At 39.0% G+C, this 13887-nt stretch overlaps 1 protein-coding gene across 1 annotated transcript; it reads right to left on the reverse strand.

Moving 5' to 3' along the window:
* Nucleotides 1–676: 676 nt before the first annotated feature.
* On the reverse strand, nt 677–1591 carry LOC139152956 (olfactory receptor 14A16-like). Its single transcript, XM_070726422.1, has one exon. The coding sequence runs from the start codon at nt 1589–1591 to the stop codon at nt 677–679; it is 915 nt and encodes a 304-aa protein (XP_070582523.1).
* Between the last annotated feature and the right edge of the window lie 12296 nt (nt 1592–13887).

Below are 13887 nucleotides of genomic sequence, written 5' to 3' on the forward strand. Positions count from 1 at the left end.
GACTGTAAAAAATATGACTTCAGTAATCGAGTTGTAGAAGCGTGGAACTTATTACTGGACTCCATAGTGTCATCCCCAAACCCACAACACTTTACCCTTAGATTATCTACGGTTGACCTATGCAGATTCCTAAGAGGTCAGTAAGGGGCGAGTACAAGTGCATAAGAGTGCCTTCCATCCCCTATCCTATTGCTCTCCTATACCTTTCTTCTATTCCTATATCTCTTCTTCTATTCTTTCATTGATATGTTCTATTACTATATCTTCTTTTCTATTATTTCTTAGATATATGTTACTATGAGTATCTCCTCTATAACCTTCATCATGTATTTTACTATGTGTATATAGATATATACCTACTAAAACCCTCATTGTGTATTGGACAAAATAAATAAATTAATAAATAAATAAATAAATAAATAAATTAAATCCACAAGATCATTTTCCCCAGTATATTTTCCAAGACTGTGGAAATCTAGAGCTACCAAATATCCATATTTATCAGGCAGTAATTAGGGAAGCAAGATTTTTGCAAATAATATCTTGAGTTCTATCCTTCTCTAGTTTGAAAGGTTGTATTTGCCTCCATCCCACGTATCCAGTTCTACCATTATTACTTTATTAAGAGAAAGAAAAGAATGAAAACATATAAATATTAATGATATTAAACAATTCATTAAAACCTCCATAGTTCAGAAATGACAAATTTGATGTTCTTATTTCTCATGCTATAGATGATTGGATTGAACAGTGGTGGAAGAAGGGCATACAAAACAGTCAACCCAAAATCTAAATAAGATGGAGTGTTAGAAGAAGGTTTCAGATAGGCAATGCATCCACTGAATACTAACATACACACTACCGTAAGATGGGGAATACAAGTGGATAAGGCTTTTTGCCTTCCTTTTTCAGAAGGGATTCTTAACACTGTCCTGAAGATCACTGCATAAGATATAACTACAAAAATAAAACAACCTAATCCAGCAAAGACACTGGCCACAAGAATTCCAACCTCAAGTAGATTTATGCCAGAGCAAGATAGTTTTAGTAAATGTGGAATATCACAGAAAAATTGGTTGACCACATTAGAACAATAAAAGATTGAAAAAGTACCAGTGGTATGCAACATTCCATAGAGGAGACATGTAACCCACATTATAATTATAATTTCAGTACAATATTTCCAGTTTATCACCATTTCATAGTGCAAAGGATGGCAAATGGCAACATATCGATCATATGCCATGACTGTCAGCAGAAAGAAATCAGAGGTTTCAAAGAAGATAAAGAGAAAGTATTGAGTAACACAACCAAAGTAAGAGATGTGTCTGGTGCCCATGAGAGAATTTGTCATTGATTTAGGAACTATGACTGATACAATGCCCAGGTCCTGTACAGCCAAATTCATGAGAAAGAAATACATGGGACTGTGCAGTCGATGGTCGATGACAACTGCAGAGATGATGAGAATGTTTGTTGTTATGGTTGCCAGATATAACACAAAGAAGAAAAGGAAATGCAAAAGCTGCAGATGCCGTTTTTTTGAGAATTCCAGAAGTAGAAAGTAAGACACTGTGGTTTGATTCTCCATGTTATATTTATGTCAAGGCTGGCTAACTGCAAGGAAAGAAAGGAAAGAAATTCAGTTAGATAAAATTTTGGAGGTGGCATTTTGATATGTAGTGAGAATAGAAAAATCAAGAAATGTAATTACGGATGGGATGAACTGAAGATCAGCATATGGAAAATAGAGATGTAGAATGAGAATATCAGAGCATAAGGTTTCCCATTTTTAGTTTTAAAGGGCCAACCACCAACCTCACATTTTTCTTTCTTTCCTCTTCCCTTATTGAACTTTAGCTACAGTATCATCACTATTTTGATAGTGATAAAGATACAATTATACCATTGTTAAATATATTTAATGTAGGATCTTTAATATTAGTAGAATAAGTTAACAAATCAGAAGGAATGAAAACCTTTAAAACTTTTGAAAAACAGTATCCCATCCAATACAAACAAAAACAATTAGACATAACCTATAGCACCTTTTTACGCTGACATTCAACAATTTTTCAACAATGTCAAAATGCCATGTTAGCACATTTTAAGCAATAACACCTGTTTAAAAAAAGGGTAAATAAAAACATATTTCACCATACACTTCTTTTTTTCATATAATGATAGATTAGTCTTCGGAGAGGGGCGGCATACAAATCCAAATAATAAATAAATAATAAATAAATAAATAAATTATATGACTTTGCCAATGCTACTTCACTTGTTAGGGATCAGTTCATGCATGCAGGTCTGGTCCAAATTTTGGCAATCTTATAACTCTTTACATCTATCTGTAGTCATAGATATTTATCTTCTGAATGTTTATCGCTTTTGTTTTATTTCCATCAAGAGACCTGTACACCAAAATGAAACTGACTTCTATGTGCTTATTAACATGATTAACAAATGTAAACAAAACTGACTTATGTGTGCTCATTACTATAATTGCCATTAACAATACAATAGCTTCCTCGCAGACCTGTTATCATATTAGGTAGAATAATAATATCTTCAGATTATTAACAGAATGGGTGGGGGCTGCAGTGTGAATTGTGAGATGTGGCAAATAATCAAGTGAAAGAACCTCTCTGACACATCTTTCATCATTTGTGATTCTCTTCGACTTGCAGCTTTATTTATTTTTTGGAAAAAAATAATCCTCTCTTCCATGTGTCACAGGTGTGAGAAGAGCTTTACCTTGGCTAGGTATGTCCACATATCTAGAGAGTGGCTACTATTATAAAGGGAAAGACTGACAATAAATGTGAGGAAATCAATAATAATAATAATAATAATAATAATAATAATAATAATAATAACAACAACAATAACAACAACAAAAACAAAACAACAACAATAATAATAATAATAATAATAATAATAATAATAATAATAATAATAATAATAATAATAGGAATTCCTCAACAATAGGAAGCTTCTCAAGGTGAAGCAAACTAAGAACCAGTACAGAAAAACTGTAACTCAATGTCGTATGGACAGTTGGCGGAACAAAGCATTGCATGGACAGTTCTTGGAGAAGATTGAAGGCAAAGTGGATAAAGAAAAGACCTGGTCATGGCTTACAAGTGGAAAACTCAAAAAGGAGACAGAAGGACTAATACTGGCGGCACAAGAACAGGCCATTAGAACAAATGCTGTCAAGGCCAGAATTGAAAAATCAACAGACGATCCAAAGTGCAGACTCTGTAAAGAAACAGATGGAACAATTGATCACATACTCAGCTGCTGCAAAAAGATCGCACAGACTGACTACAAACATAAACCTGATGCTGTGGCACAGATGATCCACTGGAGCCTGTGCCAGAACTACCATTTACCAGTGGCAAAGAACTGGTGGGATCATAAGCCTGAAAAAGTGGTCGAAAATGAGCAAGCAAAACTACTGTGGGATTTCTGACTACAGACTACAGAATTCTGAAGAATAACACTCCAGACATCCTGATTATGGAGAAAAAGAATGTATGGATCATCGACATCGCAATCCCAGGGGACAGCAGAATTGAGGAGAAGCAGCTAGAGAAATTAGTGAAATACGAAGATCTAAAAATCGAGCTGCAACGATTCTGGCATAAGCCAGTGAAAGTGATCCCAGTGGTACTTGGCACGCTGGGCGCAGTGCCAAAGGATCTCAGCGGCCATTTGAAAACCATTGGAATTGACAAAATCTCCATCTGTCAATTGCAAAAGGCCGCTTTACTGGGATTGGCAAACATAATTCACCGCTACATCACTCAGTCCTAGGTGCTTGGGAAGTGCCCGACTGGTGATGAAATACGAAATCCAGCATAGTGATCTCGTTTGCTGTGTTGTATTGACATAATAATAATAATAATAATAATAATAATAATAATAATAATAATAATAATACCCCACTGATGAGTATGCCTTGTTGTGGTAGTGGGGCTTGTGTGCTTCAATGAAGCTGAGAACTGTGCCGGTGGTAGTGTAAACTACTGGTAGGTCTAATCTTGCCGGAGTGATCAAAGCAGAGGAGCCAGACTAAACGTACCTAACCCATTTAAACTAATGGAGAGATAAAACAAAAAGAAGTCCATACTGGCTCGGTCATCGCCCAGGATAAAAAGGACCGCAGTGGCTGCTGTGGAACCTTGGCAGCCATCAACAAATGAGCTACAGGAACAAAACAAACAAATCTTACAAATAGAAATTCTCAATGTCAGAGAATTGCACAATCATGAAGTGTTATTACAACTTGGAGCCTAAAAAACGTGGATATCAAAGACGGATGTACCAATTATGGAAACAAGAATATGCCGACTCAAAAATAACGGAACTTCGACTGGCTGATCAGCGACAACTCATAATCAGGACCCAAATGTTCAACGAAATTGAATTAGAAGAAATACAGAAAATTTGCAAAATAGAAACACAAAAATCTGATCTGGCACCAGTAGAAGCTCCAATAAAATCTGGAGTCACTGCACAACTGGAATCTGGTGAAAACTTGGAAAGACAGCAAGAAGCTGCAGATGAGACACTTGGCACTATGACTCAAAGGCAGCAAGAACTTAAGGACAAAATACTTGCTCATGCAGGGTCCAATGCAGAGCGAAAGAGACTGCCAGCCTTAAAAAAACATAAGAAAGAAACGATTTGTCCCACTGATGGAATATATTAACTCTACACTTGCAACTGTCAATGTAACTTCAATTGAAGAATTGAATCAGCTTGCCTACAGTGCAGCTGTGATAGTAACTGAAGAACTAGGGTTACTGCAACAGAAACAAATCGGAAAACAAAAAAGAGGATAAATCAGCACCTAAAAAACAATAACTTATTGGACCCAAACCAGCATGGCTTTACTGAAGGCAAATCATGTCAGACTAATCTCACTGATTTCTTTGACTGTCACAAAGGTGTTGGATGAAGGTTGTGCCATGGATATTGCCTATCTGGACTTCAGCAAAGCCTTTGATACGGTTCCACATAAAGAACTGATAGATAAATTAGTGAAGATTGGACTTAATCCCTGGATAGTTAAATGGATTTGCAGCTGGCTGAAGCGTAGACATCAGAGAGTTATTGTTAACGGCGAGTATTCTGAGCAGAGTCAGGTTACAAGCGGTGTGCCACAAGGGTCGGTTCTGGGTCCTATTCTTTTTAATATATTTGTGAGTGACATAGGAGAAGGTTTGGTAGGGAAGGTTTGCCTATTTGCCGATGACTCTAAAGTGTGCAATAGGGTTGATATTCCTGGAGGCATCTGTAATATGGTAAATGATTTAGCTTTATTAGATAAATGGTCAAAGCAATGGAAACTGCAGTTTAATGTTTCCAAATGTAAAATAATGCACTTGGGGAAAAGGAATCCTCAATCTGAGTATTGTATTGGCAGTTCTGTGTTAGCAAAAACTTCAGAAGAGAAGGATTTAGGGGTAGTGATTTCTGACAGTCTCAAAATGGGTGAACAGTGCAGTCAGGCAGTAGGGAAAGCAAGTAGGATGCTTGGCTGCGTAGCTAGAGGTATAACAAGCATGAAGAGGGAGATTATGATCCTGCTATACAGAGCGCTGGTGAGACCACATTTGGAATACTGTGTTCAGATCTGGAGACCTCACCTACAAAAAGATATTGACAAAATTGAACGAGTCCAAAGACAGGCTACAAGAATGGTGGAAGGTCTTAAGCATAAAACGTATCAGGAAAGACTTAATGAACTCAATCTGTATAGTCTGGAGGACAGAAGGAAAAGGGGGGACATGATCGAAACATTTAAATATGTTAAAGGGTTAAATAAGGTTCAGGAGGGAAGTGTTTTAATAGGAAAGTGAGCACAAGAACAAGGGGACACAATCTGAAGTTAGTTGGGGGAAAGATCAAAAGCAACATGAGAAAATATTATTTTACTGAAAGAGTAGTAGATCCTTGGAACAAACTTCCAGCAGACGTGGTAGATAAATCCACAGTAACTGAATTTAAACATGCCTGGGATAAACATATATCCATCCTAAGATAAAATACAGAAAATAGTATAAGGGCAGACTAGATGGATCATGAGGTCTTTTTTCTGCCGTCAGTCTTCTATGTTTCTATGTAACTGGAAAACCAAAATGGAAAATCCGACTAGAACTTAAAATCAAAAGCTTGAGATCAGATGCAAGTAACTTGAAGAACATTAAGGAGCAAAAACTGAACAATCAGAAGATCAAAGACTATTTGACAAAAAAGTAATGGCTTAGTACAAGAAAGATTGAGGAAGTTCTGGAAATTGTAACGCAGCAGATAACAGCGACAACCAAGAAAATTGAGCGATATGAAGCTAGGATCACCCAGTATAGGCAGAATCAAACATTTCAATCCAACCAGAGGCAGTTCTACCAGAACCTGCATCAGCAAACAGATAAGAAAATAATAATAATAATAATAATAATAATAATAATAATAATAATAATAATAATAATAATAATTTATTAGATTTGTATGCCGCCCCTCTCTGCAGACTCAGGGTGGCTCACAAAAATAATAAACAGTATACAATAAACAAATCTAATATGTGTTGTACATACTTTGTCAGGTGGAGGATGATGAAGAAATTGAGTAATCTGATACAGATAGTGTTTATGAATTAGTGGTGGGCCCAGGGTTGCAGGTAATAGAATAGGTGGGAGGCCAGCCACAGGATGGGGCTACGAGTACAGGATCTAGTGAGGAAGAATCAGACATTTGATGGGTAAATCCTAAATTCAGAAGGGTCCAAAAATGTAAAGAATAGGTGTTGGGAAGAAGATATTAAGGGAAGGAATGGGTTAAATACTGTAGTGATGTATTTGGTACGTCAGGGGGGGAAGAAGGGGGGAGTTTCAACATTGCAAAAGAGGAATATGGAAGGTTTTCGTTCTGCTCCCAAGTAAGCAAAAGTATTCTGTGTTGATTAACAGTCAGTTCTGTTGTTTTAGTATCATGTGGGGAGGACATAAATCTTGCTAACTGGAGAAGGTTAGAACGAATGAGAGAAATTCAATTAAGAAAGATAACGGGCTGAAAGAAATGTGCTAGCATGAAATGTATTTGGATACGCAAGAGAAGAGAATAAAATGGAGTTTCTTTGTTTATGAAATGCTGCATTTAGTCAGAGTTATTTGTAATTGCTAAAGTTCTACCAGAAACCAGAACAATATTGAAATTCCCCACCTTTGAATTAATTAAGAAATTCAACCAGCCAGCTCAGGATGGCCAATTTAGCTAATGATGTTCAACTTTTAGCACAAACAGTGAACAAGCGCAAATCATTGCATTACAAAATCAAGCCCCCCACCCCCTGCAACCATAAGTAATCATTCAACCAAGGCCAAAGATTTACTTAGCTAAGCCATCTGTTTTTACAGGGGCAAGAGATAAACTTGACGTATTTCTACAAGAATGTCAGAACATTTTCAATGCATCTCCTGAGGACTTTGCTAGGGATGCTATGAAAGTCTCTTTCATGATATGCCTGTGTAAAGGTGCTGCATTTGAGTGGGCAATGCCCTTTATAGCAGGCCAGGATCCAATCCTGCAAGATTATGCTGCATTTCGCCAAAAGTTTGAACAAGAATTACAAGACCCCATGCGTGAACAAAACGCTATCACTCAGTTACGCAAATTAACTTCCTTTCCAAATAGGGCCGCAGCTGGTGCACCAGGCAAACCTGTGTGAACGCCCTCCTCGCCACAGCCAAAAGATGATGTTCCAATATCAGCTGTGGATCAAGAAGGACGCCCAAGTTGCGGACCCTCTCCAAAGAGGGCAATAATTCCCCCCCAAGGGTAATGGATGGACAGATAGATTTGTCCTTGGGAGGCAAGACCCACAGTCACTCCATCTTGTTGGGGTTGAGTTTGAGCTTGTTGACACCCATCCAGATCCCAACATCCTTCAGGCACCGGCACATCACTTCCACTGCTTTGCTGACTGGACATGGGATGGAGATGTATAACTGGGTATCCTCAGCATACTGAGGATACCTCATCTCATGCCCCTGGATGATCTCTCCTAGCGGTTTCATGTACTTATTAAATAGCAGAGGGGAGAGGACTGACCCCTGAGGCACCCCACAAGGGAGGGACCTAGAGGTCGACCTCTGACCCCCCACTAACACTGACTGCAACCGACCAGAGAGGTAAGAGGAGAACCATTGAAGAACAGTGCCTGCCACTCCCAACCCCTCCAGCCGGGGAAGAATGATACCATGGTCGATGGTATCGAAAGCTGCTGAGAGGTCAAGAAGCACCTGGACAGAGGACAAGCCCCAGTCCCGGGCCCGCCAGAGATCATCCATCAGCATGACCAAAGCAGTCTCCATGCTGGGCCTGAATCCTGACTGTCGAGGGCCTAGATAATCAGCTTCATCCAAGGATTGCTGGAGTTGGAGCGCCACCACCTTCTCAACAACCTTCCCCATAAAGGGAAGGTTGGAGACTGGACGGTAGTTATTAAGCACGGCTGGGTACAGAGAAGGTTTCTTGAGGAGGGGGCACACAAGTTCCTTCTTACAAGGAGCCGGGAAGGACCCCATCCCCAGGAAAGCATTGACAATCTCCTGGACCCAGCTCCATGTCACCTCCCTGCTGGCCAAGACCATCCAGGAGGGAGACGAATCCAGGTGGTGGAACTAACAGCTCCAATGGCCTTGTCTACTTCATCAGGTGTCACCAAGTCAAACTCCTCCAAGACAGATGGACAAAGACAGGCCCCAATCACCTTGACTGACTCATTGTCAGCCGACACTGTTATCCAATCAGAGTCAAGGTCCACCCAAATCCAAGCAACTTTATCAGTGAAAAATGAGTTAAACTCCTTGGCACTGTTCTGCAAGGGCTCCCCAATTCCCCCCTGATTCAGAAGGGAGTGGGTCACCCTAAACAGAACGGCCAGGCGGGATTCCACTGATGCAATCAAGGCAGCATGGTATGCACATCTTGCCACCTTGAGCACCACTTTGTAAGTCTTAATATGAGCTCTTACAAGTGTTCGGTCGGATTCTGATTTACTCTTCCTTCATCGCTTCTCTAGACATCTCTTCTGGCGTTTCAACTCCCAGAGCTCCTTGTTGAATCATGGAGCTCTACGGGGTCTAGTGCCACAGAGAGGTCGCAATGGCGCAATTCGGTCAAGAGCCTCCATCACAGCCTTATTCCAGGCCACAGCGAGAGACTCTGCCGAGCTGTGGACGAGTGAATCTGGTAAAACCCCAAGCGCCCTCTGAAAGCTCTCTGGATCCATCAGGCGTCTGGAGCAGAACCACCTAGTCGGTTCCGCCTCCCTGCAGGGGAGGATTAGAACCAGGAAATCAAGCCACAGTAGAAAATGGTCTGACCATGACAAAGGCAACACTTCTAAGCCCCTTAGTCTCAGACCATTACTCAGTTGCTCCGAGAGGAATACCATGTCAGGTGTGTGTCCCCCCTCATGAGTGGGTCCCTGAATTACTTGAGCCAGTCTGGGGAACTCCACTGCCAACCCAGCCACTTCCTTAAGCGACATAGGCAGGGCTGTTGACACACAGTTGGGAGGCAGGTATGTGAGCCCACCTGAATCCCTAAGTCCAACTTCACAAGGAGGGACTCACAACCCGCAATCTCAGGGGTAACGAGTCTATGCAGGCAAAGGTTCTCCTTGGCTACAATAGCCACTTTATATATATTTTAGCTATCTTTTTTTTAATATAGTAATTTAAATACCATGTTGGAGATTATTGGAAATATTTGCTCCTTTTCTTACCCCGTAAGGTTCTCTTTTTTTCTTTTATTTTAAAGGGCATTTATTATGGAAGAGGGTTTAAAGTATATATGAAAATTGATATGGAAGAGATTTTTGAGAAAATTGAAACATTTTAATATAATTAATTCAATGTGATTAATAATAGTAACAGCCTAAAATGTATACAGTTCTCTTTTTTTTTACTTTTTTATCATATGAGGAATTGGAATAATTATTTTTTGGTCCAGATGTTAAATCGTCAGGAGATGGCATTGGTTTGTGTATATTGAAATTGTAAAAATGATATATTGTAAATTAATTTGAAATTAATGGGATCTTTTTTTCTGTACACATAATTGGGGAAGAAAAATTTAAAAAAAATTCACCCAACAATAGAATAGAATAGAATAGAATAGAATAGAATTCTTTATTGGCCTACTGTGATTGGACACACAAGGAATTTGTCTTGGTGCATATGCTCTCAGTGTATATAAAAGAAAAAGATACATTTGTCAAGAATCATGTGGTACAATTGCCAAAGGGGACAAACAAGCAATGAAGAGACAATCAATATTAATAAAAATCTTAGGATACAAGCAACAAGTTACATTCATACAGTCCTAAGTGGGAGGAAAAGAATGATAGGAAGGATGAGAAAAACTAGTAGAAATAGAAGTACAGACTTAGTAAAAAGTTTGACAGTGTTGAGGGAAATATTTGTTTAGTAGAGTGATGGCGTTCGGGAAAAAAATATTCTTGTGTCTAGTTGTCTTGATGTGCAGTGCTCTGTAGTGACATTTTGAGGGTAGGAGTTGAAACAGTTTGTGTCCAGGATGCGAGGGGTCAGTAAATATTTTCACCGCCCTCTTTTTGACTCATGCAGTATACAGGTCCTCAATGGAAAGCAGGTTGGCAGCAATTGTTTTTTCTGCAGTTTATCTGTCCCTTTTTCCTCAAGAGTCTTGAAAACCAAAATAAAGCTGACTTGGAGACCAAAATAAAACTGATTTTGGTGCTGCACCTGTGGAGGTAGCAAAATTGTGCCTGTGTTTCGATGAGGTTTTACCTGCGACTCATGCACAATTTTGCTACCTCCACAGGTGCAGCAGCAAAATCGCACTAGTCCCACAAGAACTTACGAGCCATGGCAGTAAGAACAATTTAGCGTTCTGGCTCATAGTCCACCACTGTACAGTATATTCTATTATGATGCATACACAATTCTTGTTACATATACATTAAAATTTCCATTTTTTAAAAGTATTATTTCAACTAAATTTGAAGAGTTGATTTCCTGACTGACCTATTTAAAAAAGCTAACATCTCCTCAAATTCAGAATAAGATTCTATATTACAGCATGGGTTATAGAATCTGTTGCATTTCATCACTGGGTGGGGTAGGGTGGGGTGTAGTCTAGCCTTGGGAAAAGTTTGTAAATGTCAATCCTGTGGGTTTTTGTTTCTATCTAATTTAAAACTGTCGATTTAGGGTTTGTATCAATGGGGGGGGGGGGACAGATAAGAACAAAGTCAATATCTGAGAGAAAAGAAGAGAAAGCCTAATTGGAAGATATTTTCAAAAACTCCACAATTTAGTTATGGAATAATTCATCTTCTTCTTTCTCATGTTTTCAATTATTGGATTGAATAGAGATGGAATATTGGAATATTTAACAAGTTTAATAAGCAGAAAAACTACTATAACCATGATGGTGAACCTATCGCATGCATTCCATAGGTGGCATGTGGAGCCATATCAGAGGGCCCATGAGATGATGCCCTATGTCCAGCACTCATGCACATGCTGGCCAACTGATTTTCGGCCTTGGGCCTTCACTGATTTTCAGACCTGTGTACATGTGCAATTGTGCAAATAATAATAATAATAATAATAATAATAATAATAATAATAATAATAATAATAATTTATTACATTTGTGCAAATCTAATGTTAAAAAACAATTTAAAACCCTTATTATATAAAGAAAAACAATCACACAACCTAACAGACCATACACAAACCATAATAGCTAGGGATATATCAGTTTCCCCATGCCTGACGACAAGGTGGGTCTTCAGGAGCTTTCGAAAGGCAAGGAGGGTGGGGGCAGTCCTAATCCCTGGGGGGAGTTGATTCCAGAGGGTCAGGGCCACCACAGAGAAGGCTCTTCCCCAGGGTCCCGCCAGACAACATTGTTTAGTCGATGGGACCCAGAGAAAGCCAACTCTGTGGGACCTAATCGGTCACTGGGATTCATGTGGCAGAAGATGGTCCCAAAGATATTCTGGTCCAATGCAATATAGGAGTTTAGAGGTCATGACCAACACTTTGAATTGTGACCGGAAACTGATCGGCAGCCAGTGCAAGCTGTGGAGTGTTGACAAGACATGGGCATATCTGGGAAAGCCCAGGATTGCTCTCACGGCCACATTTTGCATGATCTGAAGTTTCTGAACACTTTTCAAAGGTAGCCCCATGTAGAGAGCGTTGCAGTAGTCGAACCTCGAGGTGATCAGGGCATGAGTGACTGTGAGCAGTGACTCCCTGTCCAAGTAGGGCCGCAACTGGTGCACCAGGCGAACCTGGGAAAATGCCCTCCTCACCACAGCTGAAAGATGGTGCTCTAATATTAGCTGTGGATCAAGGAGGATGCCCAAGGTTCAGGAGGGAAGTGTTTTTAATAGGAAAGTGAACACAAGAATAAGGGGACACAATCTGAAGTTAGTTGGGGGAAAGATCAAAAGCAATGTGAGGAAATATTATTTCACTGAAAGAGTAGTAGATTCTTGGAACAAACCTCAAGCAGACGTGGTTGGTAAATCCACAGTAATTGAATTTAAACATGTCTGGGATAAACATATATCCATTGTAAGATAAAATACAAGAAATAGTATAAGGGCAGACTAGATGGACCATGAGGTCTTTTTCTGCCGTCAGCCTTCTATGTTTCTATGTTTCTATGAATGGAAAAACCACTAGAAAAGGAATAAAAACTGAACATCTCATTGAAAGGGAAGCCATGTATTGAGAAGTACAAGATACATAAACTCTGCAAAAATAGCAAGAGACTGGCAGATTTGGGGGAGTAGTCAAATAAGCAATTAGACTGCAATCCCTATGTTTGCATAAGAAGGCAAAGTATGACATTCCCCCACCATGCCTTTGAATGCTTTTGGACCTTATCTACTCTCAGTAAGGTACCAACTATCAATCTGAGAGGATTCCTTTGTATAAGTTAGATCAACAGTTAATTGACATCTTAATGTTTGGGTCTGGTTATTATTCCTAATAGCTAAGAAACAAAAACAACAGCATCCATAGGTGAGAATGATCTCATTGATAACATTAGTTCAGCAGTATTATGATGCAAGCACCATTTTGAGAGGCTAGGTTCTATGTAACAAAATGAAAGTCATTATATGTTACAGTGAGATTCTATACTGAGACAAGAAAAAACTTACCTATAGACTAGGTCAAACTTGGGTTCTTTGGGTCCCTTCCTACTCTATCATTCTATGACATTCTATATACATTAAAATCTTCCATTTATACATAAAAGTGTTAGAAAAGAGACTTTGTTGGCACTATAAAATTTCATTCATTGGAAGGGTGTTTTTGATTTCCTCAAACTCTTGATGATCTCAGAAAGGTTTAGTTCCTGAGTTATTATTGGCTCTGGGCAACCTCATTTCCTTGTTGGTATTTTATCCTATTCTTATTTTACAAGTCATGCTTAAATACAGCATAATTTATAATATTTGAAAGGTATAATTCCAGTTAGACTTGAAGAGCTGGTTTCTTGGCTGATTTATCTCAAAAACCTGACATCTCCTCAAATTTAGAATAAGATTTTATGTTAGTACACAATTACTGTATCAGTAACATTCCATGAAAAGGAGTCATTATCAAACCCACAAAGTCATTTTCCTCAGTATGTTTTCCAAGTCTATGAAATTCCAGAACTAAGTTCAAGTCCCAGTGAGGGTATGGCTGGCTGATAAGGCCAAAATAAGGCCGAAATAGATCTATCTTAGTCTCCCTTAATTTTCAAATTCAGCAAAAACATGTGACACACACACACACATATATATAACATTAAAAAAAA

Source organism: Erythrolamprus reginae, chromosome Z, assembly GCF_031021105.1.
Source record: "Erythrolamprus reginae isolate rEryReg1 chromosome Z, rEryReg1.hap1, whole genome shotgun sequence".
Lineage (NCBI taxonomy): Eukaryota > Metazoa > Chordata > Lepidosauria > Squamata > Dipsadidae > Erythrolamprus > Erythrolamprus reginae.

What these genes read in the sequence shown, in the direction of transcription:
- LOC139152956 (XM_070726422.1), bottom strand. Translation starts at nt 1,591, where the DNA reads ATGGAGAATCAAACCACAGTGTCTTACTTTCTACTTCTGGAATTCTCA.